The sequence below is a fragment of the Salvia splendens genome, chromosome 15 (genome assembly GCF_004379255.2).
Source record: "Salvia splendens isolate huo1 chromosome 15, SspV2, whole genome shotgun sequence".
NCBI classification, from domain to species: domain Eukaryota; kingdom Viridiplantae; phylum Streptophyta; class Magnoliopsida; order Lamiales; family Lamiaceae; genus Salvia; species Salvia splendens.
In genome coordinates this window covers 10,462,615-10,485,716 of record NC_056046.1, presented here as the reverse complement: position 1 = coordinate 10,485,716, position 23,102 = coordinate 10,462,615, and the positions used below count along the sequence as shown (strand labels likewise).

Below are 23,102 nucleotides of genomic sequence, written 5' to 3'. Positions count from 1 at the left end.
TTCTCTTCCCACCAATCTGGATATCCAACTAGTTCAAAGCATGAATCTTTTGTGTGTCTTTTCCGTTTGCAGTAGGAACACACCAATTTTGACTTGTCTTCTTCATCACTTCGCCGATTTCTATCATTGCCACTGCCGCGACCACCACTGTTGCTGCCGCGACCACCACCGTTGCTGCCGCGACCGCCACCCCGAGAGCCGCCGGTAGGGTTCTGCCACCCTCGGATGGCGAGGCCAGTTCCAATTCCATCCATGGCAGCTGCTCCGCCGGTGTTTGCCTGTTGTAACACTCGGAGTCGTGTCTCCTCCTGCTGAATCAGGTTGTACGCATAGTCGACGGAGGGAAGTGGGTCCATTTTCAGTATCTCCCTCTTGGTTGTTTCATATTTGCTATCAATTGCATAGAGAAACTGACATACTCTCTGATCTTGTATGAATTTGTTATGAATCTCCATATCCTCTGGACATTTCATTGGGTTCGTCTGTTTTTGGTCGATTGAAATCCAGATCTCTCCCAACCGGCTCCATATTTCTTCTAATGAACTGCTTCCTTGCCTCAGTGTGGTTGCTTTGAACTGAAGATCATACACCTGGATTTTATCTCTTCCGCTCCCATATGTGACGGCCAACGCATCCCATATATGCTTTGCCGTCGGATGTTGTGAAACTCGACTGACCAGTCGAGGCTCAATGTTTTGTATTAACCAAGTGATCACACAGTGATCGGCTTGTTCCCATTGTATGAAGGCTGGATCGGTTCGCGGTGGAGAATGAGGCACTCCGGTGACGTGAGATACCATTCCCCGACCGCTTATTGCCGTCTTCATCAATACGGACCAAAGGGCGTAATTTTCTCCATTCAACTTATTCCCACCAATGTGGAGGGGCTGCGTGTCAATTCTGAATGGCATGGCAGCTATTTCTGGTGGATTTGGTTGGTTCATCGCAAAACTATTGCGCATAAAGTTGGCAAATTGCCGGGCAAATTCATCTGCCATAGATGAATCTGAGGTTTCGGTTACTATATAGTTGTCATTTGACATTTTGGCTTATGGTTATAGATACAGCGGAAAAAGGAAAAACAAAAAAACGGGAAAGGGCCGAGAAAGGTATCAAAGACGATGATGATACCTTATCTGAGTCCAAACCCGCTCTGATACCATGTTAAATGGTATAGACAACATATTTAGAGAAGAAAGCAATGGGAGAAGATTATTGTATTTTGATTGAATGATGAAATGGTACTCAACACCCATATATTTATAGGGATGTTGGTGACTTTTGAGATCCTACAATAAATGTATATTCATGGAACTACACTACTATTGGAACAATGCATGCACATCTTCAATGCTTCTTGGAACTCCATTCTTGGAACTATATTCTTCTTTAATGCTTATTGATACTTCCCCTTTTCTCAACAGGTCTTGCATTTCTTGTGGGCTTATTTTAATACGGAATATTAGGGAGTTTATTTAGGAGACTTTTTCTGGGAATTATGCAACTTAATTGTTTAGTTATTGAAAATTAACTATAGAAGAAGGAAACTGCAAATCTCTCCGTATTTTTTTTCTTTCTTTCTTGGAAGCGATTCACAAACAATTTGAATAAAAGCTTTGAAAATAATGAATGTTTAGTATCTCCTTTGTTGATCAGGTAAAAGCATGGCTTTTGGGCTATGCATAGCTGGAGACTGTAACATTCACACGCACAGAGACACACATATGTGTGTGGGTGTGGAAAGGAAAGACAAAATGTTTGATCCTAAGCATCTTGTCATTCATGATATGATTCCTCTTTGTTCTGTTAAAGATATAAGAGATTCCTTCAAACACAAGATTTAGCATTAATTCCTAAAACTTCTGTTTTCTATATCATATAACAGGCTATGATTGAAAAAAATTGATGGTAGTGTGTACTTGATAAAAAAAAGGATGCGATAAAAGTGGCCTGGTTCCTGATTAATGTTAAATTTAGTTAAATATAGGCGATGTCATACATAAAAGTTGTTAAGATTCAAATAGTAAACAAGATACTCACAATGACTTGGAACTCCGAATTTTCAGTCAGTTGAGTTGAGCATCTACCAATTGTGAATAATACCTTTTGAAAGATCTCATCGATAATAATTTCAGGGAAGAAACGATTTTTTTCCATTATATGTTGTAGATGAAGCCATCTTATACTAAGCATTCACTGTCTAAGTTAGGTAGTTGTTTGATACTCCTTATACGCTTGAATTATTATTTTTAAATTGTAATGGAAAATACATTCTCTATGTATTTCAATTCCATTGTATATAAAATATGCATAATTTCTCCATATCTAAACAGAAAACAGCGTTCTACCAAATACTTATTGATTTAAGACTAATTTCCAATCAATGCACGAAGTTATTTCAATACTACATTTTAACACAAAATTTGAAACTTATCATTGGTAATGACGTTATCACCATTCAGTTTCTTGAAAATTAAACATCCTTAAATTCTTGTCTTTACCAAGGAGTTTATGTGACATTTTCATAGAACAAATTGAAAGACATCTCAATAACCGTATTGCAAAATAAGATAAAATTCGTGTATAAATTGAGAATTTTTTTGGTTGGTGCATTAAATTGGTATCTAACCCTTAACTTTACCTTGCATATATACACCATGGCGTGTCAAGCTAAAGATCAATATGGTTTTTTTTACCATCCATACCAAAACAAAATATCCTTATATTGAATTGATCCAGATCCATTGAATTGGATGAAATACATTTGATAGATTAAATATAGTTATTACCAGGTTGTTGAGTGGGCATGTCACCCCTATAATTTGTTTGATAGCCTAAAATGTTAGTACCATATGAGAAGCTTAGTAACCCTAGAATTTCCTCTTTGGTGCTATCACCACCTCAAGCCCTAATTTTCACTTTATACATAGCATCTCCCTCTATAAATATGCTCATTCATTTTCTCTTCCCCTTCCTCTTCATCTCTCACCCAACAATCTCACATTATACCTTCAATATTCATCACCATGGATTTGGCTCAACCTGCCTCCGAGCACGTTTGCTACGTCCGCTGCACCTTCTGCAACACCGTTCTCGCGGTATACACACTTTTTAATTACTCTCAAATTGCATGCAAAACTTAGTACAATTTCATACTCCATGTGTTTATTATAGATATAATATGCCAAGTTTGGTTAGTACAATTTCATATGTGTTTAATTAGATTTAGATTTTTTGGTTGACAAAAATAATAGGTTGGGATCCCATGCAAGAGAATGTTGGACACTCTGACAGTGAAATGTGGGCATTGCAGCAATCTCTCGTTTCTTAGCACAAAACCTCAATCCCAAGGACACTGCTATGATCATCAAACAAGTCTTCATTACCAGGTAACATAATATTTTTATACTATTAGGGGTTTTCATACTACGTCTCTATGTAATTTTTATTAAGATTACATTAAGCAATTATTTCAATTTATAAGAAATTAACTCTAGCTAGCTAGGTAATGTAAAATTCATTAATTATTATGTGGCTTGAACAGGCTTTCTGCAATGAATTCAAGAAGGGGCAGTCTGCATCATCGTCTTCATCCACTTCCAGCGAGCCCTCCTCGCCTAAAGCTCCATTCGTGGTCAAACGTACGTACATCTCCTAATTAATTAATTGATTAATGATATCCTCTTAAATTTCATGCTGATTTAAGTTTACCCTGAACCCTAAATCTTGGATTTCTACTGTGAGAAGAAAGAAACTTAAAACTGACAAAATGTATTGACTGATTTTATTTTTTATTTTTTTGCAGCTCCTGAGAAGAAGCATAGGCTTCCATCTGCCTACAACCGGTTCATGAAGTAGGGAGACTCTTTTTCTTTTTACAAATAACTATACTACTTTCTTAAATGAGAAAAAAGAGAAATAAATTGATTTTTGATTAATCTCCAGAGAAGAGATACAGCGCATCAAAGCGGCAAATCCAGAGATACCACATAGAGAGGCTTTCAGTGCAGCTGCAAAAAATGTGAGTTTTATTAAAACCCTAAAAGGGGATCTATGTGTTTGGATGAGTTTCCTTAGTAAATGGATGCTATTAATTTCGCATCTAATTGATTGGTTTTATATAATTGTGACAGTGGGCTAGGTACATTCCAAACACTCCACAGATGAATGCTTCCACCAGCACTAACAAGGTAAAATTGCGATCTTAATTCAGTCATGTTTCTTGCAAATGAAGCGAGCCTTTTCTTTTGTGCTACTCTCATCTGATCTCTCTCTCTCTCTCTCTCTCAGGCTTGATAAACATGGAGGGAGGCTGAGGGTGATCGAGAGAAAGTTGGGTGGTTTTAAGACAATTTAGGGGATGGAAATATGTTAAATTCAGTTTAGTCTTCAGACTTGAGCTTTTGAAGCTTTGTATTCCATGTAGCTTGTTATTATGTTTGTAGCTAAACATTGGAGTGATCAGAACTGCTGCTTTTGTTTATTTCTAATGAATGTTACATAATAAAGATTACTGTGTTACTCGAGATGTGGTGTAATTTCTAGAAGCTATTTAGGGAGTCGATCGCGCAACCATGATCTCTATAAGATAGCAACTTTTACAAATCTCTAATAGCTACAAATTTACTGAAATTTATAGTCGAGAATTAATTAGCAACCAATAACAAACCAGTTTGGAGCTAGTACAATTGCAATGTTACGAGATTCATACGTACAGTTTAATACTTTAATTTGATGCACATGCAAAGATATGGGTTTTCAACCCAACAAACCTCCCATTCAAACTGAGACCACATTGGAAATGCAGTCAGCACAACGAGTTTTTGTAGCCCGACTCAGTCATTCAATTATTCAAATATGGGTCGTTCTGACTTTGACCCCTGGATAATCCTGTGCTCGACTCTAACCTGAGTCTTTCAGGGCCCGACCCTAAACGGGGTCTTTAAATCCGGGCCCGACCCTAAACGGAATCATTCCAGGCCCGACCTAAACTAATTGAGATTTGACAACACTTATATATTTGTTTCCAATATTTATCCTTCTTAGATGTGATATGAGCTTGCAACCTAACACGTCCCACTATAGTTTCTGAAATTGAAGCAATCAATCTTAGGTTAAGTGGTTGCAAAAATTAATGAATGACAAAATAAATTAAGCCCTATACCGTTCATCTTCGGTTGGGATCGATGCCAAAATATTTTGGAAATAAATCTAGTACATTAATTATTTATTTAAAACAATCAACTTTGAGAAATAGTCATATATTTCCAATAATATGACTATGTAATGTTTACTTTAATTAATGAATTATCTGTTTTAATACTAATAAATTAGTGGTCCCTAATCAACAGTTCATTTTGTTTGCAAACAAACCAACTAGGTCCTCCACACGTGCTTCCGTATCTTACCATGATTTCATACATAATGAAAACAAGAGTTCAGTCAAATAAAATAAATAAATGAACAAACATGCTTCGCCACTCATTAAAGCTAAGTATGCAAATGATTTGAGTTGGATACAAAATCCAATTACTTTACTTACGTGGAGTATTTCATTAGTTAGTTTTTTTAGCTTCATAACCGTGAAACTCTATCGTCTCAGAAAAAGGTCAGTATATTTTCTAATTTACCAAAAGATACTGAAATAAAGGTATATAAGTAGCTACAAAATTTCTTAAATAGCGCGAGTAAGGCTTGCTCAATTCAAATAAATGAAATTCAAACACAATTCTGAAATTGGTTAATACTCAAATAAAATAAATTAACTTGGAGAACAATATTCATGGATATGTTTCATTTCGTATCGAATGATGTAATTACCAAAAAGGAACTTACAATTATATCACTAAAAATCAAACAATTACTAGTGCTTAATAAAGGGGTGCTTTATTGTAATTGGGATTAGGCACGCGTACAACTTTATTACAAAGTTAAAGACTTACCGTATGTGGGCACACGTGCACACACATGCATGAGAACACACGAATTTGCAGCAGAGAATTATTTATTTTACCACTCACTTTTTTTATTTCATTATTCATTCTTCAGTCCTAATTGAATTTATTTTACCAAGATCAGTTTAGCTAAACTAAAATCTAGCAAAAACCACCAAAGTGAAAAGCAAATGAAGAAGAAATGTGGAAAATCAATGTCAAGTCAAATTCGTCTCGGCAAAGCACTTAAACCTGAATATATAAAGGAACTGGATTGAATAAAGTTAAAAGAACAATTTTTAGCACTTATATCACCAAATTCTATATGGATTCGCCGCTTTACGAAACTAATTCATGAATAATGAATCATGATGATGTGCTGGAATTCCATCAGATGCGCATATTCCAAAAAATTTAATTCATTATTTACAATGCAAATTTGTTATTCACAATATATTTTTCTTACCCAATTATACATCTATTAATTTCCCCGCATATTTTACTTTGTACTGATTCAAAATATTACTCCACTACAAATGAAGTACTGTCAACTCAAACTGACTGAACCAATAGCAAGTCCTCTCTTATTTATAACAAGGTGAAATTTGGGGAAAACATGAAAACTTGCAAAATAATTACATATTCACAGAGGTAAGATTACTAGCAGATTTTACCATCAAAACATAATACTTAAACTGTTCAAGAACAGCCACATAACATTTACTGCTGATTGGCACACATCTTTCAAAAACTTGAATTTTCCTAACACAACAACATTCACACATCCACTAACACTAATCACCACATGTTGGAGTCCTGGTTTGGGCTCCTGTGCAGAAATACATGCATCTTCTTTGATCTTCATGCAATCGTGGAGTCGCAGAAGATATCATTTTCCATCTTGATCTGTCCATAATACTTTTGCTGTTCCACTCTCTGCAGATGCAAAGACAGTTCAAGCAAACTGACCGTGTTTGCGCCTTGATGAGACAGAGGGTTCGTTGGCTTTAGGTCGTGAGGCTCTGGTTGAATCTCTGCATCTATGGTGACTCTGTCTCGGTTAGAGCTATAAATAACTGGAGTGAAGTTCTTGGAAGAACTTTCTCCGAGAGCTGTGGTAGAATTCTGAGCCATTGGCGTGCTTAAGGTGTGTTCTCGAGCTGACAGAAGAGAGAGAGCAAAGCCTGAATCTGAGCTCGAATTCATCTCTGGGAGTGCTGATGGCGCATTGAGAGAGTTCTTAGGATACTGTTTCCCCATGCCATGGAAACACAGGACTGATTGACTGAGCTTCACATCTAGTGCTAATTGAGATGTTTGTCTTGGCTCATCTTGAACCTTAAGGCGCCTGTCGTTGCATTGCACACTGAAGAGACCACCTGGAAGAATTCTCGAGAAAATGAAGGAGTTCGATGCATCACCTGTGAAATATGTGGAACCTGCAAAAGAAAAAAAAGACATATAAAACCACCCAACTTGTAACTCATTTGTACATGAATTAGGATTGCATCCTTACCCAAGTGAGCATTGAATTGAGGCTTTCGTCTCCGCTCGTTGTGACCAGCAAGGCGTTTGCGACAACTACGCTTGCCTTCATCAAACTCAGCTAGCAAATGGAACCTACAATTCGAGTCAGCAACTTCATGAGGAAAACCAATAAAAGGGCTAGTTTGAGTTGATAACTCGAACAAAAATTATGTAAAAGCAGAGGCACCAACGCATAAAATGACTTCAAATATATCATGATTCGACACTTTATAGCACAAATAGAAGTATCACGATAAAACACCAGAGGCCATCCACAGACATTTCAGTTTAAAATATTCAGATGTTTTTGTTCATGCCATAGTGTAATGAGAATCTTTAGCTATATAATCAAGATATTTACTTGTACAAGATTTCACTTATTGAGAGTTGATCTACATCAGCTGAAAGAAGTAGATATGCTGGTCAGCCTACACTTCATGGTTTTGAAGAGGTGTAAAAGCTCTCTACTACGAGGAATTGAAAAAACAGTCTAAAAAATAGTCTATGCAGATACTCGAACAAGTATAAATAGAGGATTTGCTACCTGCTGCATTGCTGACAGAATCTTTGCCGGATGCCATTAACAATAACCACAGCAGTCTTGGAATGAAGATCACACACTCTATGCCTTTTGTGGTAATCCTTTGAGGAGCTCAAATCTTTGTTGCACCCAAAAACTTGACAAGTTGGAACCAGAGACTGCAAATTCGTTAGCTTTGCTCGTTTTGCTGACATTAAAGGCTCTGGAGAAGACTTCTCATCTTTGGCTTTATTTGCAGAACTTGGAATTCTCATGCCAAATTCCATTAACGCGTCTACTGTGATCTCCTGAACAGGTTTTCCAGAATGACGATCGCCATTACTGTCCAAGCATTGATCAGCAAGAAAGGGCTTACTTGTTGCTTCGGGCGAAAGAGGCTTTATAATTCCTATGCTGTCTACTTCATCTTCTCCATCCCACAAATGTAACAGATTTCTACTACTAGTGAGATTATCACCCCCAAAATATGTGTCATCACTACACAGCACAGCTCTACCCTCAAAAGCACAGCTCATAAACTCCATATGTTGGACTACACTCAAATTGCTTATGCAAAAACTGTTCTTGATCCTTCGAGCCTAATCCTCAATAAAGAAATAAATTATCAAATAAAAATCAGAATCATCAATTATTAGGAGTATCAAAAGGCTGTCTTATTATAGCTCCAAAGATTTATTAGAAGTATTAACAAAACTAAGTAAGCAATTTGAATAAAAAGTACTCCACTCAATCAAGTCCAAAAACAATACAAATGAGCTGCAAAAAAACATAATCCCCACAGTTCAAAGAATCACAATATAGCAAAGTGTAGAAAACAAGATCTTTATAGCCAGACCCAATTGAGAAATTGATCCAGAAACATAACGAGAAGTTGTCAACGCTTACCTCTGTGAACAGTAAAGAGATATATTGTGGTTTTGCAGAAGGCCGCGTTGTGAGTAATAGATTATACTTTTATTGTAAGAAAGAGGCAGCAAGCGAAAGCAGTGAGCAGTGAAGAGAGTCAAATCATTTCCACTACCCCACTACCCCATACAAAAGGCCAAACTCCAGCTCATTTTATAGCTTTTCGACTGATATGTGCGTGGATTTTTGCGTGTGTGACTGTGTGAAACAGAGAAATTGGGGAAAAGGGAAGATTTTTTTTCATTGTCAATCTCATATTCTATAAATTGCATATTTTTGTAGGGATTTGTAAACTTATAAAATTCATTTTTAAGAAACCTGTAAATTCAATTGAACGTTAAATATATCACATTCAATTAATAGTAGTAAAGTTTATACTGATTAAAAGATAGTAAAACGAAAAATATGATGCACATTCTCTGTAAGGATGCGACAATATGTATAAGCCATTTACAATTTTAAATATCAACTACTCCATATAATATTTTATTGTAATTCATTAGTGGCTTAATTTTTTTAATTCTCATATTTGATACCATAACTTTGATCATTATTCTGGACGGACCCACAAGCTCTCATTAATATATGAACCAACTTCTGAATATTTAAAAATTTTGTTTACCAATTACAAATTTACAATGACATTATGAAACTCCAATTATAACCTTTGTAATTATATTTCTGTATATTTTTATATGTGAGATTTTGTATGAAATTGTTTTCCTTAGTGATAATAAGAACAGAAATATAGTACTCCATGGGTGAGAACTCACAAGACCAGACTCAACAAAGAATTTCTTTTAATAGCAAGCAAACTATGGAATCTTTGTGTAAAAAAGAATCTCCGAAAAAAGATCTAACTTAGGAGTATTAGTTAAGAATTGCCATTGCAGGTAAGTAGGTATGTCTACTGACGAACTTTAGTTCTGATTTAGGTATCAAATATGTTTTATTCCCACATTAAGGCTGTCCTAATTTTGGTAATTATAAATTCTCCGCCAATGGTTACTAGTAAGCAAAGGCGATGGGGCATTTAGTTAATTAAAGTGATAGATACTAATAACATTCTTAATTAGTCTGTTAAATTGATTGTGCCCATGGATCAACTTTTGTTGCCGCCGACAACAACTTATTCTAGTGATTTAGAGACATAATGTCTCTATGCCATAAAACCCTATGTTTTTTGCCATAATTTTATTTCATATTATGACTAATTTACACTAATGTCATATTAAATGGCTATATATCTAGTTTAGGAAATTAAAATCAAATTAAATACCTATACCTAAATGCATGTTTATTAATTAGAGATAAACTTGAATCATGGTTCAAAGTCATAAATGGATTTCAAAAAATATTAGTGTAATGTACGTAACACTTAATTAAAAAATCATTATTTTCGATTATAAATATTATTATAGTAGTATTAATTAACACACTATATAACCAAATTATTATATTTAATTATAAAATAATTTGATAACTTATGTGTTTTTTCAAATAATTTTTTATTTAATTATTTGATATTTTAAGTTTAAATTTTTCCTTTTTCTTTTGTATTATTCTTTCATAGCTTGTTCATTTTTGTCAAATATTTTAAAATGGAGTACAAACAATGAAATCATATAATATGAAAAAATATACTAAAAAAATAAAATATTTTTCTTATTCAAATTTGAATTGTATGATAAAATCATATAGTTATATGATGAAGCATTTTTTTAATTATTATTTTATTTTATTTTTATCTGTTAGTACATGATAGTATATTGAATTGAGCTAAGAAAATAAATATTGAATTGGGCTAAGAACTCTTAATATTTATAAAGAATCTTGTGAATCAAAAGTGACAAAATAAATAAGTATCAATATTGAAAATTACAATTCAATTATAAAGTAATTTTTTCCCCATATTTTATATAAATCTTACTTATCACTACATTATATTAAAAATAATAATAAATTTTTAATACTTCCTATAGCTAATTATTTTTATCTTACATTATTTAAATTTAAATTTGTAAAGACTAGTTCAATATGAAAAATCCATCATTATTTGTTTGCTAATAAACATTATTTATTTGTAGACAAATGTGCACCAAATATATAAAATTAATAAAATTACAATATTTTAAAATTTTAAAGATAAGTCATTAAATAGATGCAATAAAAAGGGGAGAGACATAAATTGTTAATCTTAAATTTGTGGTTACTATGATGCCAAAAAAATTGTACACGCCTAAGTTAGAATTATGTCCATAAATAGGTGTCTTTAATACATCATTTAATGTAAGGGTAGTTAAGTATATATATATATACAAAATATAAATTTAATTAAAAATAAAATTATAGTGTATAATTACTATTTAATCCCCATTATGGCATTGCCATTATGTCTCTAAAACATTTCTCTATTCCGATAGAGCAAGTTATAGTAAGTGGGAAATTTATGTCATATACCTATATTTATAGAATAATAGTGTGACGCGTGATAGCTAGGGATTGCTATGACTATTTATTTTGCGTCTGATTTCTCATTGTGGTTGTTATTGTTGATCATGACTGCAAAATTGAACTAGCTAGTAATTAAACTTTCTAGTTTAGTGGTCGAATTTATTGTAAATTTAGTCAGTTTTGTGATAATCCTTGAAAAGTTTAATTATATCAAAATTTTATTAACTAATACTCCATGTTCTAATTAAATTAAATGGTAACATAGTTATTGGGACGTTTTGATTTGATGAATCACTAACATTTGATAAAACTTTTCTCATGGGCTAATAAAGCTACGAAAACAAAAGGAAGAAGAAAGGATGTACAAAATGCTTATCGTACTTTATTAAACACTTCAAATATTAATCACGTGGTGCGAAAAAAAATATTTGTATTAGGTTTATCTCACATCGTTGTAAGTATAATATAATGAAGATAAAATAATAAAAACTCCAACTTATCTAATTAATATGCATTTTTTCTTGCAAGATTTATAAGTCAAAATTTTAACTGAAACTTACCTAGTACTCCACTATGAAATAAGTATATTACTCTCGTGAATTGTGTTAGATAAGAATGAAAGCAATAGGAATTAATAATATGAAGCTATAAATATGATTATGATAGGATTTAACTGAAGACTTGGAAAATCGAATCGGATTACATTTGAATTACACTATTTACTCACCACTTAAATATATTTCTTATTAAAAATGTTTGCATAAATAAGTATTTTAATTTGTTTGTTTGGTAAATTCTGTTCGGTTTAAAAGTGTCCGATTTGGATTATCCGAACCAAATTACTTAATTTCGTCGATTCTAAACCATATATATATATATATATATATATATATATATATATATAGGATTGTATTCAATGTCTAACTAATTTTAAAGATCGAACCAGAGACCAAATCTCAGCCATCCAAATTTATAATACACTGGATCTAATAAATCAGTCAAATCTTTAACTTTTTAATCTTAAAAATCGGCTTAAGGGTTGTATTGGAAGACCGATATTTTCAGTAGTTAATTCTTTCCTAAAATCATGCACAATTATATATGGAATATATTGTCATAATTTGTCCATTATCCCACGTTAATTATTGTAGATAGATAGTATCACTATTTTATTTTCTTATACACTCAACCAATATTAATGGAGGATTCAGTCACCACCACACCAACAAGGTAGATCAACGAGATTCATAGATTGTCTGCCACACCCATCGCTCAAGCTTGAGATTTCATCTCTATTGATTCACGCCTGCAATTACAGCTCCATCATCAATTACGTTTACAATCACATCTCCATTGTCAAGTCACGCTGGTAATTTCACGCAATTCATGCGTCTTCAATTGATCATTGGGTTCTATTCCAACACTAGACAACCAAGAGGATGAAGAGAATGAATCCGAAATTAAATTTATTCAGTTTAAAAAGAAACCAGAGCATTATATAATACATTTAAAAAGAAAACGTGATGATTATGGGGAGTGGTTGTTGTGTTATATAACTTCATCTTGTAATCAAATTTCTTCATCTTTTAATGTAATAATTTCACTCGAGAAGTGGACCCATTTTAGTTATAATGAAACAAATTTCAACAATTCAAAATAGATAATTTCATCTTATGACATTATTTCTTCATCTTATTAAGAATTCAATTCATCTTATATTGTAATCAATTCCCCTTATACATATAAAATGAATCAGATCTGAACCATTGAAAAAATCCAAACTCATATCTTGAATTCAATTCATCTTATATTGTAATCAATTCACGCCTGTAATCAATGTCAACGCTTAATACAAGTTCTGTCACTGGGGGGAATGTCAACAATGTCAATGCCTAAAGTTTGTATAGTTTGTATTATAGAGGGTTTATAGATTATCATGACCATATATATATATATATATATATATATATATATATATATATATATATATATATATATATATATATATATATATCAACACCTCCGAATATACTATCAAACGAATGCAATATTAACTTTATTTCACTCCTCAATAGTATCAATAAGCACCTTCAAAGTATTATCACAACAATAACTTAATTATAACTTATTTTCATGTAAAATTTCTCATTTCTTTATTATCGTACATTCATTATGATTTCCCAAGTTAATTTTGAGTTTAATACTTTATAGTGTTGTATATATTCCAATAGTATTGCATTTATAGGATACTACTGAAATAGTAGTAAAATAAATTTCATGGATATTATCAAGGCGCAGAATGGAGTCACGTCAGGCTTTTCTTAATGGGCCTCAACAAGGCCGCCCCATTTTAAGTGTACACTAACATTTCAGCCTTCTTGATTTTTTCAGTATGATGCCCACTAATCAACAATGAACATTACAAGCAAACAAATGACTCAAAGAAATGAACATTTGTTAAGGGCTCTATTTTGCAACTAAGCAAAAAATGAGCACTTGTTAAGGGTTCTAATTTGTAGTTTACCCTATATATTGTCTTGCACGGAATAATTTCATTTTTTTAATAAATGAAAATAGCTATTTCCTATCTACTATTGTTATTTATACACGCATATGTTGACAATGGTGTGCGGTTTGCTCGTACTTTTGTAATTAGGAGTTTTTATTTTTAAATATGTGGATCTGAATACTACTATTTTATCTTTATTTTTAAAATATGTTCGATAAATATGGAAATTGATAACCGATATAATTCTAAACTACAATAGTTTTATGTTTGCTATCATCTAACATATGGTCTTTAATTTTGTAATAATTTGAGTTATTTAATTTTAATTTGAAAATTAAATATTAATAATGTCTGTATATATTTTCGATGTAATCAGTTCTTTGTAATTATTGTAGACATATAAATGTTCTTGGTTTCTTTAATTAAACCGTCGCAATTGTAAATTTGAAAAAGATATTAATCACTTTTTTGTTGTCTTAATTAGTAGTATTTGTTAGACAACTCAAAAAAATTGCAAACGACCTAATATTCCAGCTGGAGTAATTATTTCACCTTTCTCTAAACCCCTATGTAAAAAAATTATTCGGACACTCTAGAAGTCGAGATTTCTATTTAATGCCAAATGGTAACTTTATGCCTGTCAATCACATTTCTATTCTAATCATTCACGTTGAGAAAAAATCTTGGGCGAAGATGTGGCTTTGATTTTCCGTATTATTTTTTAGGTGGGGTGGTTCTTAGATCATGAATAATTAGGATTTATAATATTAATTAATTTAAAAAGTTTAGAATTATTTTCTAGGCTGATCATCCTATGATTCATTTACAGTATAATAAAAAATTATGTGTTTCATGAAAAGCAAGTATCTAGCTAGCAACTTTGGCGATCAACCTTAAAAGAAGCGTTGAAAATAGGGCATACACACACGGAATCTTAATCCGCGGACCCGCAATTATAATTTTATAATCTTCTTCTTATAATTTTTCATCTTAATTACACTTAATTTCCATATTATATATATATATATATATATATATATATATATTATTGTCTAAAAGAAAATAATAAAAATATTACTAAAAGGACAACAAGAGCATTATACGTTAACGGTTAAGCATAGATGGACCGTGCCAGTCTAGCTTTCAATTAATAATATTATGAGATTGTCTAATTGTTATGTACAACTATGACTTATGAGTCTTGTACACTGCATATAATTAATGCATGTGAACCTAAAGATATAAAGCTATATTAAAATTAGAATAGAATTATATTTTTAATTTAGGTTTATATCTTTATTGGTACTTATTTTTATTGGTATTTATTTGGCTGTGATAGTCTTAGGAGTATTATAATTACCATGCCAAATAAACTATAATTTGTTTTTATTGTATTGGCGGGGACTGTATTAATACACTTGTCAAACTCAATGCCACTCCACGTCACCAACTTCCAAATAAAATTCCCGTTGGCGGCACACGAAACAAATAAGAAAGATGGTTGTTGATGCGTGATGATGCCATCTTTAATTCTTCTCGCCATTTATCTCAAAATGTATGATTTCTAATAATTGATTTACAGTTTTAATGCTTTGCACTTTAATCATATTTTGGAGCACAACATCTTAAAAAGCAAACAACAAATTAATTCTCTCCAAATGAAGAAAAAATTAATTAAAAGCAAAAGCAAACTCGGCTAACTATATGTGACAAACTTGAAATACACCGCAATGTTCCAATCTTTCTATGCGGAATGATTTTATTTTTAACAATGTGGACTATGATAGTTGTGAGGGCAAATAATATCCCACATTGGAGAATGAACAAGAGTTGCAAGCATATATATAGTATGGGGCCTTTTGGGGAGTACCCCAAGAAGAAAACCGTGAGGGCTTTACCAAAGCGGACAATATCATACTAATCCCCAATAATAGCAAAGGAGTTTTGATGAGAAGTTTTGCATGGGCAAAACACGTTGGTACTAGCAAACTCTCAATAGGTCGTCATATCATTCAAAGCAGTCGAGATGATACATGGTGTACACCGGAAAAAAAAATGGATCACGTTTAATACAGATGTTATGGAAGCTGCAATAGAAAATATAGCACGAACAAGGGGAGTGTATTCAGGGACGTTAATGGCTTGCTAGGATTCAACATAAGCATAGACAATTGCAACGTGCTTTAAAAATCGAGGGCTTGAGAGCATCCACAACCGTGCTCTTGCCAGCGGCACGGTTGTGGGCCCGGGCGGTACTATTCATGCTTGCTCTCTGGCAAGAGCACAATACCCACAACTGTGCTCTTCCGCAAGGACGAGCACAATTAATATAAAATTCAATTAAACAAAAACATTTCCATAATATTAAAATTCATTTAAAAACCACAATAAATATTACAAATTACAAATAAAATTAAAAATTACATAATTAAAATCCTAAAAATTAAAAATTACATAATTAAAATCCTAAAAATTAAAAATTACATAATTAAACTCATAAAAATTGAGATTTAGAGAGTTGTTTAGTATAGTGTCATTTTTTGTGTTTGAAATGAGAGTATTTATAGATGAAAGTATGAATTTTGGGGTAAAAATAATGAAAAAAAAATAAATTAAAAGTGTGGAAAAAATAGATATATTTTATTAGGAAGTGAGAAAATATTTTTTTTATTAATTTTGAATTTTTCAGATTTTTTCGATTTTATTAAAAAAATAATAATAAAAAATGATAAATCAACGGGCCAATCAGAAGCTGTCACGTCGCCACCTCGTGCTCTTGCCGCTGGCACAAACGTGCTCTTAGCTAAGAGCACCACCCTGCCAGCGGCAGGGCGCATCAACAGACGAGCTCCGTCCTTGCCAGCGGCAAGGACGGCGGTGAGCATGCTGCTCACCGCTGCGGATGGTCTGATCATCTTATTATTGAAAAAGACATCCTAACTGCTTGCTACCTGATGTAGATTGAGGAATGCACCGTCAAGCTTCATATCCATGAAGTTGAGAATGTGAAAGTTGTTTACTGACATGGTGAATTGAATCGATTGACAGACTTTATGGCCAGAGTTGTAGATGTGAAAAACAATACGCTAAAGATTTATCATATTATTCCCACTAATGTCGAAGACTTGATTGAGGATGATAGGGTGGTGAAGCGTGGATCACTATATTTTCTTCGAATTTTTCGTTATGACGTTACCCTCTTTTTGTATTGAGAAAATGGTAGTGGTATTTTCTAATTTCACATGTAGCTACTATTTAATGATGGACTAGAGTAATACAATGCGAAATCCCGTACGGATTATCGACGGTATTGAAAGATACTCCAATAACATAAAAAATACTAAGTGTTAGCTAAAAATGATTCATGCATGGTTCACATTTGGGGTTCCAATACCAGTATATCCCAAAAAAATGTACTCCTTTTATGTTGCGCTGGAAATAGGCATTCCAATTCTAATACTTTCCATATGAGTAGTCTCGTAAACAGGCAAGCTACTCGAAAAGAAATCCAATTCATGATTAGGCAAATCAAACAGATCCGAACTCGAATCACTCTCCGCCCCATCCTCTTCTTCGCTCAATTTTTTTAAATTCATCTTCTCAGAAACCCTCAATTTCTCCAAACTCTGCTTTAAACTCGTCCCTTTCATAGGCACGGAAACTGCTTGATGATGCTGATCGGCGAATCGCGCCAGCTCCTTGTGCGATTTCGTCGGAGTAATCACGTAAGGCGGCGGAGTTCTAAATCCAGATCCGATCTCCGCTGCGGCGGCGTTTTTGGCGGTGCTCGTGATTCTGAAGTGGCTGATGCTGCTCCTCCTCTTCCTCCTCCCGCCGGGGCTCTCCTCTTCCAAATCCTTGGCGGAGGATTTTGACGATTTCTTCTTCTTCTTCAGCGATGATTGGCTGAAGAGAGAGTTTAAGAAGCTGGCGAGGCGGCCGCCGGGGGAGCTCGGCTGCTTGAATTTTTTACTCTGATCTTTGATCGGTTGCTTTTGGTCTGTGATTTGGTGATGGTAGTCTGGAGGAATTGGATTTGATCGCATGATCGTGACGTCCAGGCTCCGGCGAGGGAGGTGGTGGCGGTTAGGATCTCTGACGAAGTTGACGCCGTTGAGATGGTCGTTGGCGGCGGAGAAGTAGCGCGCCGCCTCGAAAACGTCGAGCTCGCCGGAGTCGCTCCGCCAGTGGAAGGAGTTTTTGCGTACCTTGCTTGGATCTGATGAGGCGGAATTTGACTTTGTTTGCTGCCGATTTTGTGTGTGGAGAATCATGGTGTGTGTTGCAGCTTATGGCATTAATTAATTTGTATGTGAGTGAGAGAGAGAAGTGAGTTAATTGAGTGTATTGGTGTTCTAGGGTCCTTTATATAGTGCTATAATCCTATTCTTAATTATGTTATTAATGACAAGTTACAACAAGCTTATGCAATTTTAAGTTTTTAACTCCTCCAGCAAGACCTTTTCCTTTTCTCTTTTTGATTTTGATTTGTACTCTTTTGCAATTTAATCATTTGAGTTACTCCCGTGGATTGAGATAATCATACTCACTTCAATATGACACGAGACCTTTAATTTTTTTTATTGTATTTTTAGCTATATAACTTCAATAATGAGCATTTTTATGATTGAATAATTTCACAATTCTCTTTTTTTTTATTGGCAAATAAACACAAATTTATGCGTATGACATGTGTAATGTGTAGATTATGGTAAATGACTAAAATTTATAGTGCAAATAATGGATCCGGATTTCACGGTGTCAATTTATGCGTTTGTACCATTCTAATCTTCCTTTTTCTTTGCTTTAGTTTCTAGTGTAAAATACATATCACTGTATTTTGATAACTTTGTGGCAATAGTGGTAAAAATGGGTAGTTATGTTTTAATGGGAGAGCCCAGTGGATGTGTGGGGGCAAGAGGCCTTTATCCTTTTATGTTGAAAATCAAAAGGTTGTTGTGCTAGGTGGGGGGCAAACATGTCATCTTTCTTGGATTCTCATGTCTTTCAACTGGTGTTTCATTTTTTATCATCATATGTTTTCTCTGCAACATAGGACAAACAAGATTGGGGCATCAATTTTTACTTTACTAATTTAGCCTTCCAACTGAATTTGTTTTTTTATTGGAGGGGACAAATTGGTATCAACTACTGGGTTAATTTACAACTGGAGTTGTTGGAATGTCATCACATTGTTGGGCTGCATAGCTCTTATTTATATTTCTATGATTATGTATTTTCTTGCAAAATGCTAGCATACATAAATCCAATTTTTGATATGTCACACTCCCTCTACATATAGGGTTAGTCGATTCTCAATTAAGGTGTATTGAACCAATAATTTGTTGACCGCTGGTTAGAATTGAATGATTTATTGATTATAGTTGGCATTTAATTACTATAGAATTGATATGAATTTCTAGTCTTTCGACTATGACATTGAAGCATTTATGGCAACACGTGCGAGCTGCAAAATGATATAGATGGCGTTTTTATGATGCCTGTACTAATTTTGTATGGGAAGATTTCTTTAATTCTAACATTTTTACAAATTGATCAATTTTATGCACGCTTAAGATTAAAACGTTCACAAATATTATTTTTAATTGATTGTATTTTATAATCTGAATTGGTATAAAAATGGCTTGCATAACCTCTGCAGCCTATTGAAAATGGTGCGGATTGCTGGAGCCTGATGTGGAACTTAGTATATACTATATGGGCTTAAATTGCACCATTTTGATTAATTAAAACATTTTCTGAACTTGCCTTAATCCTTTTATTAAAATTAATGATTCTTGATGCCTAATCATGAGGTAAATACTAGCTAGTAATTTTAAAAAATGTTATACTGTATTAGGAAGCTGGAATATAGGTTCTGGCGAGGGGGGATTGGATTGGGTTGTCATTTGTCAAACTCTAATTGGACTTTGGACTTATTTTTGTATTAGAAGCAAGAAATCGTTGTTATCATCACAAAATCAAATGGCGCTTTCAAACATTGCTTTCGGATAGATAAGTCTGCATGGCAATCTGAGCCGAAGTGTCAGTTTTGATAGTGTGGTCCGAATCACTTGGAACTTCATCTAATCAACTTAATTTAGTTTAGAAATATGAACAAAATTAACAGTATGCTATGTTACATATTTTATGTCTACTGAAAGAGATTACTAAAATCATTAGTATTATGAAGAAAGCATTACTTTTGTGTACAAATTATATATAATGCAGTTATAATCAATCTGATCATCCGTCAATTAAGATCTTCAAACTTGAATCTTATGCCTAGATATCTTATTCTCATTTTTACATATACATATACAGGGGATAGGAGAGTGATCAATTGCTAACTAATTATTTAATTGTTAACTACAATTTATTTAAGACCATAGGATTTTAGAAAACTTGTGATCTACAATTTGCCGTGTAATTTTCGTTTTTATTAATTAAATCGAAAAAGAAAAAAAACTACCAAATTAGGGTTTTGAATGAAAATATCAATATAGTGTTTCGAAAATATCAACACAATGCTTTGAGAAAGTTAGCACATAGCTTATATTGACATTCTACATTTATTATATTGACATATTTTATATATCATGTTGACATTGTTGTTGTATGAAAAAATTGAAAATTTTTAATTTTTTTTCAAATTTTGACATCGGAACATATGCAAGTGAGATCTCGTTAGAATCTTTATGAAATTATCTTTAATTTTATATATGTTGTGCGAAAAAATAATTTAAATCGAGAAAGTTATATGCGTTTAAAGTTATGAGATATTTTTCAAAAGTTAGTTACAACTAATTTGTTGTAAATTGACCTTAATACCCTTATTGACTTTTTTTGTTGATCATATTGACATTTCGGGGCTGATGATCTAAGCCCTTAATTTGAAGAGTGATGCTAAATGGCCATAATGTGGCCGGCCATAAAGAGTTAATTTAGTCCATTTACATGTATAAAAAATTTAGAATTACCGATATAAACTTATATGTGTGTGAATGGACTTGTGAGTTGATACTTATCTTTGAATTCCATTACGTAAAACACATTAATATCACGAATTACTGTATACGTTGAGCAACAATCAAGAAATGACAGTAGTAATAAGTTGAGCAAAAACTACGAAAGAGCAACACTAACATGTTGAGCAATATATAATGAATATGATATAAAAGTAAAATCAAGTAGTATTAAACTAAAAATTTGAAAAAAAAATCAATTTTTTTTATTATTTAATTAATTTATGGCTGGCCATAATGTGGCCGCATAGCATTATTCTAATTTGAATATCTAATGACTACTATTATTTAGTTAAAGTTAGCAATCAAATATTGAGTTAGCAACATAACACTCCCCTACATATACATATGGGCCCCACTATGTCTATATATAAGAGTCAATAATTAGATAGATTTGTAGATCAGATAATGCCAGAGATATCTTGTAATCATGTAACATCGCATATGTACATGCACCAAAGTTTAGAAACCACCAACTGCAGCTTGTCAGCAATTAGACAATCATATAACCATATGCATATATACACACTTATACCTTGTCTTATCAATCTTCTGCTTCTGTCTATTTAATTTAGTTTTAGAATAAGAGACAAGATTTATTATAATAATAACATTAATTCACAAACATGATTAGATAATCTTGATTGATTTCAACCTACCAAGACTCTTATCCGGTCTCATACAAAGTCAATTGATTAGCCCACATGCATCCGATTAATATAACTTAACAGTAATATATTACTCCACTAACATCTTTTAAATCACATATCATATGATCACATCTAACCAAATTAACAATTATCCGTATTTGATAGTCCAAAAACCAGCCTTGATATATTATAATCAACCAAAGGCTATTTGACACGTGTAATGGCCATTGGATGCATATAACATGTTTGGTTGCTTTCTTTTGTTATCCACCATGGGTTTAAAAGTTAAATTCCATGGCTACTATCTTCTCATCAGTCCTATCTTGTTGCCCTTAAGAGAAAAATAATGAATAAATAATTTAAGATAATAATAATTATAGTTTCTGGATTTTTGATTGAACAGAAATGGAGAATCCTAAACTAACACTGTTTTTAATCAAGATTCTGTGATCCCAAATGAAACACCAATGTTGGTACGCTTTGGTTAACTGTAAATGGGCCAAACATGTCTTTAATAATGTATATCATTCAAATAATGTCTTTACACGGATCTCAGATTTTTGTAGCATCAATTACAATTATCTACGACTTCAATGCATGGTGATTTTTTAGCGTTAAAATAATGTAAAAAAAAAATGGAAGTCTCAATTTGCAATAATTATAAAAATGGTATTATTTGAAATAATTTGAAAACTTGATCGAAATTACTACTCCATGTGTATAAGGTTGTGATTTGGTTTTGTGATTACCCTTTTAATTATAGTCCAATTATTTGTACCGAACGAAAATCATAATTTGTTACTATGATAAATTTCCGAGTTGATTGGGGCAAAAGAAATCAACTAGAGTATTATTTTGTTTAGAAAAGTCGAGCTTTCCAGAGGCCCAAATTAGGCAGAAATTGGTCTTTTGATGTGTGATTATCATTCTATTATTGAGTTTACTGTTTATATATGTGAACGAAATATTAGTACGCAGGCCCAATGAAAATATTCTAAATACCTAATCTTGCGTGCAGTACGGAAGACTTACCTTTCGTCCTTGAAAAGGATGAACTCTTTTATTTTTAGTCCGTCCTTGAAAAGTATAAACTTTCTAATTTTAGAAACTCATTTATCTCTAATGAGGTATGAATTATTCTCCACTAGCAATACTTTAAAAACTTTTTCTTTCTATATCCCTCTTACTTTACCAATTAAAATCTGTGTCGAACCAAATATGGAGTACTTTTTAAGGACAGAGGGAGTATCTTTTAAGGACATAAAACTCGGGAAGCAATTACTTGTGTTGGAAACTTTTAAAAAATAACAATAATTCAGAACACAAAAGAAAGTGTTCATAAATTTATGACAAATTAACTTAATTTTTTACTTTTTTGGGACACTTCCATTTACGTCCTCTAATTTGAGTTGGGACACCAACATTAAGGATAGTTTTTAAAACCTTTTTGGTATATATAGAAACACAAATTAAACGTCCTTAATTGCATTAAAATTACCTTTAACAAGCTTTTTGTTGTGGTGGTGTAAATAGTCTAAGTACCAATTTATTTAGGAA

General features: G+C 32.8%; 3 protein-coding genes across 6 annotated transcripts; 1 reads left to right on the top strand and 2 right to left on the bottom strand.

Annotated features, from left to right (window-relative positions):
- Positions 1-2,988: 2,988 nt before the first annotated feature.
- LOC121767905 (protein CRABS CLAW-like) lies at positions 2,989-4,526 on the top strand. The gene is made up of 7 exons (XM_042164238.1): positions 2,989-3,098; positions 3,255-3,389; positions 3,545-3,641; positions 3,806-3,854; positions 3,946-4,021; positions 4,134-4,190; positions 4,291-4,526. Exons 1-7 carry the CDS (start codon positions 3,027-3,029, stop codon positions 4,294-4,296), a joined length of 492 nt encoding a protein of 163 aa, XP_042020172.1. The 5' UTR covers positions 2,989-3,026; the 3' UTR covers positions 4,297-4,526.
- A 2,075-nt stretch (positions 4,527-6,601) lies between these two features.
- Positions 6,602-9,061, bottom strand: LOC121768787 (squamosa promoter-binding-like protein 6). 4 transcript variants are annotated; one of them, XM_042165338.1, is made up of 4 exons: positions 8,887-9,061; positions 8,005-8,585; positions 7,450-7,553; positions 6,602-7,372 (listed from the first exon to the last, which is right to left on the bottom strand). In XM_042165338.1, the coding sequence occupies exons 2-4, from the start codon at positions 8,523-8,525 to the stop codon at positions 6,795-6,797; spliced, it is 1,203 nt and encodes a 400-aa protein (XP_042021272.1). In that variant the 5' UTR covers positions 8,526-8,585; positions 8,887-9,061; the 3' UTR covers positions 6,602-6,794. The 4 variants fall into 4 exon arrangements, with proteins under 4 accessions (XP_042021272.1, XP_042021270.1, XP_042021273.1 ...); XM_042165336.1 differs by having other exon boundaries at positions 8,005-8,579; positions 8,887-9,058; XM_042165339.1 differs by having other exon boundaries at positions 8,005-8,322; positions 8,887-9,057.
- An 8,037-nt stretch (positions 9,062-17,098) lies between these two features.
- Positions 17,099-18,233, bottom strand: LOC121767353 (protein BIG GRAIN 1-like E). Its single transcript, XM_042163610.1, has one exon. It carries the CDS (start codon positions 18,142-18,144, stop codon positions 17,293-17,295), a length of 852 nt encoding a protein of 283 aa, XP_042019544.1. The 5' UTR covers positions 18,145-18,233; the 3' UTR covers positions 17,099-17,292.
- Positions 18,234-23,102: the final 4,869 nt, after the last annotated feature.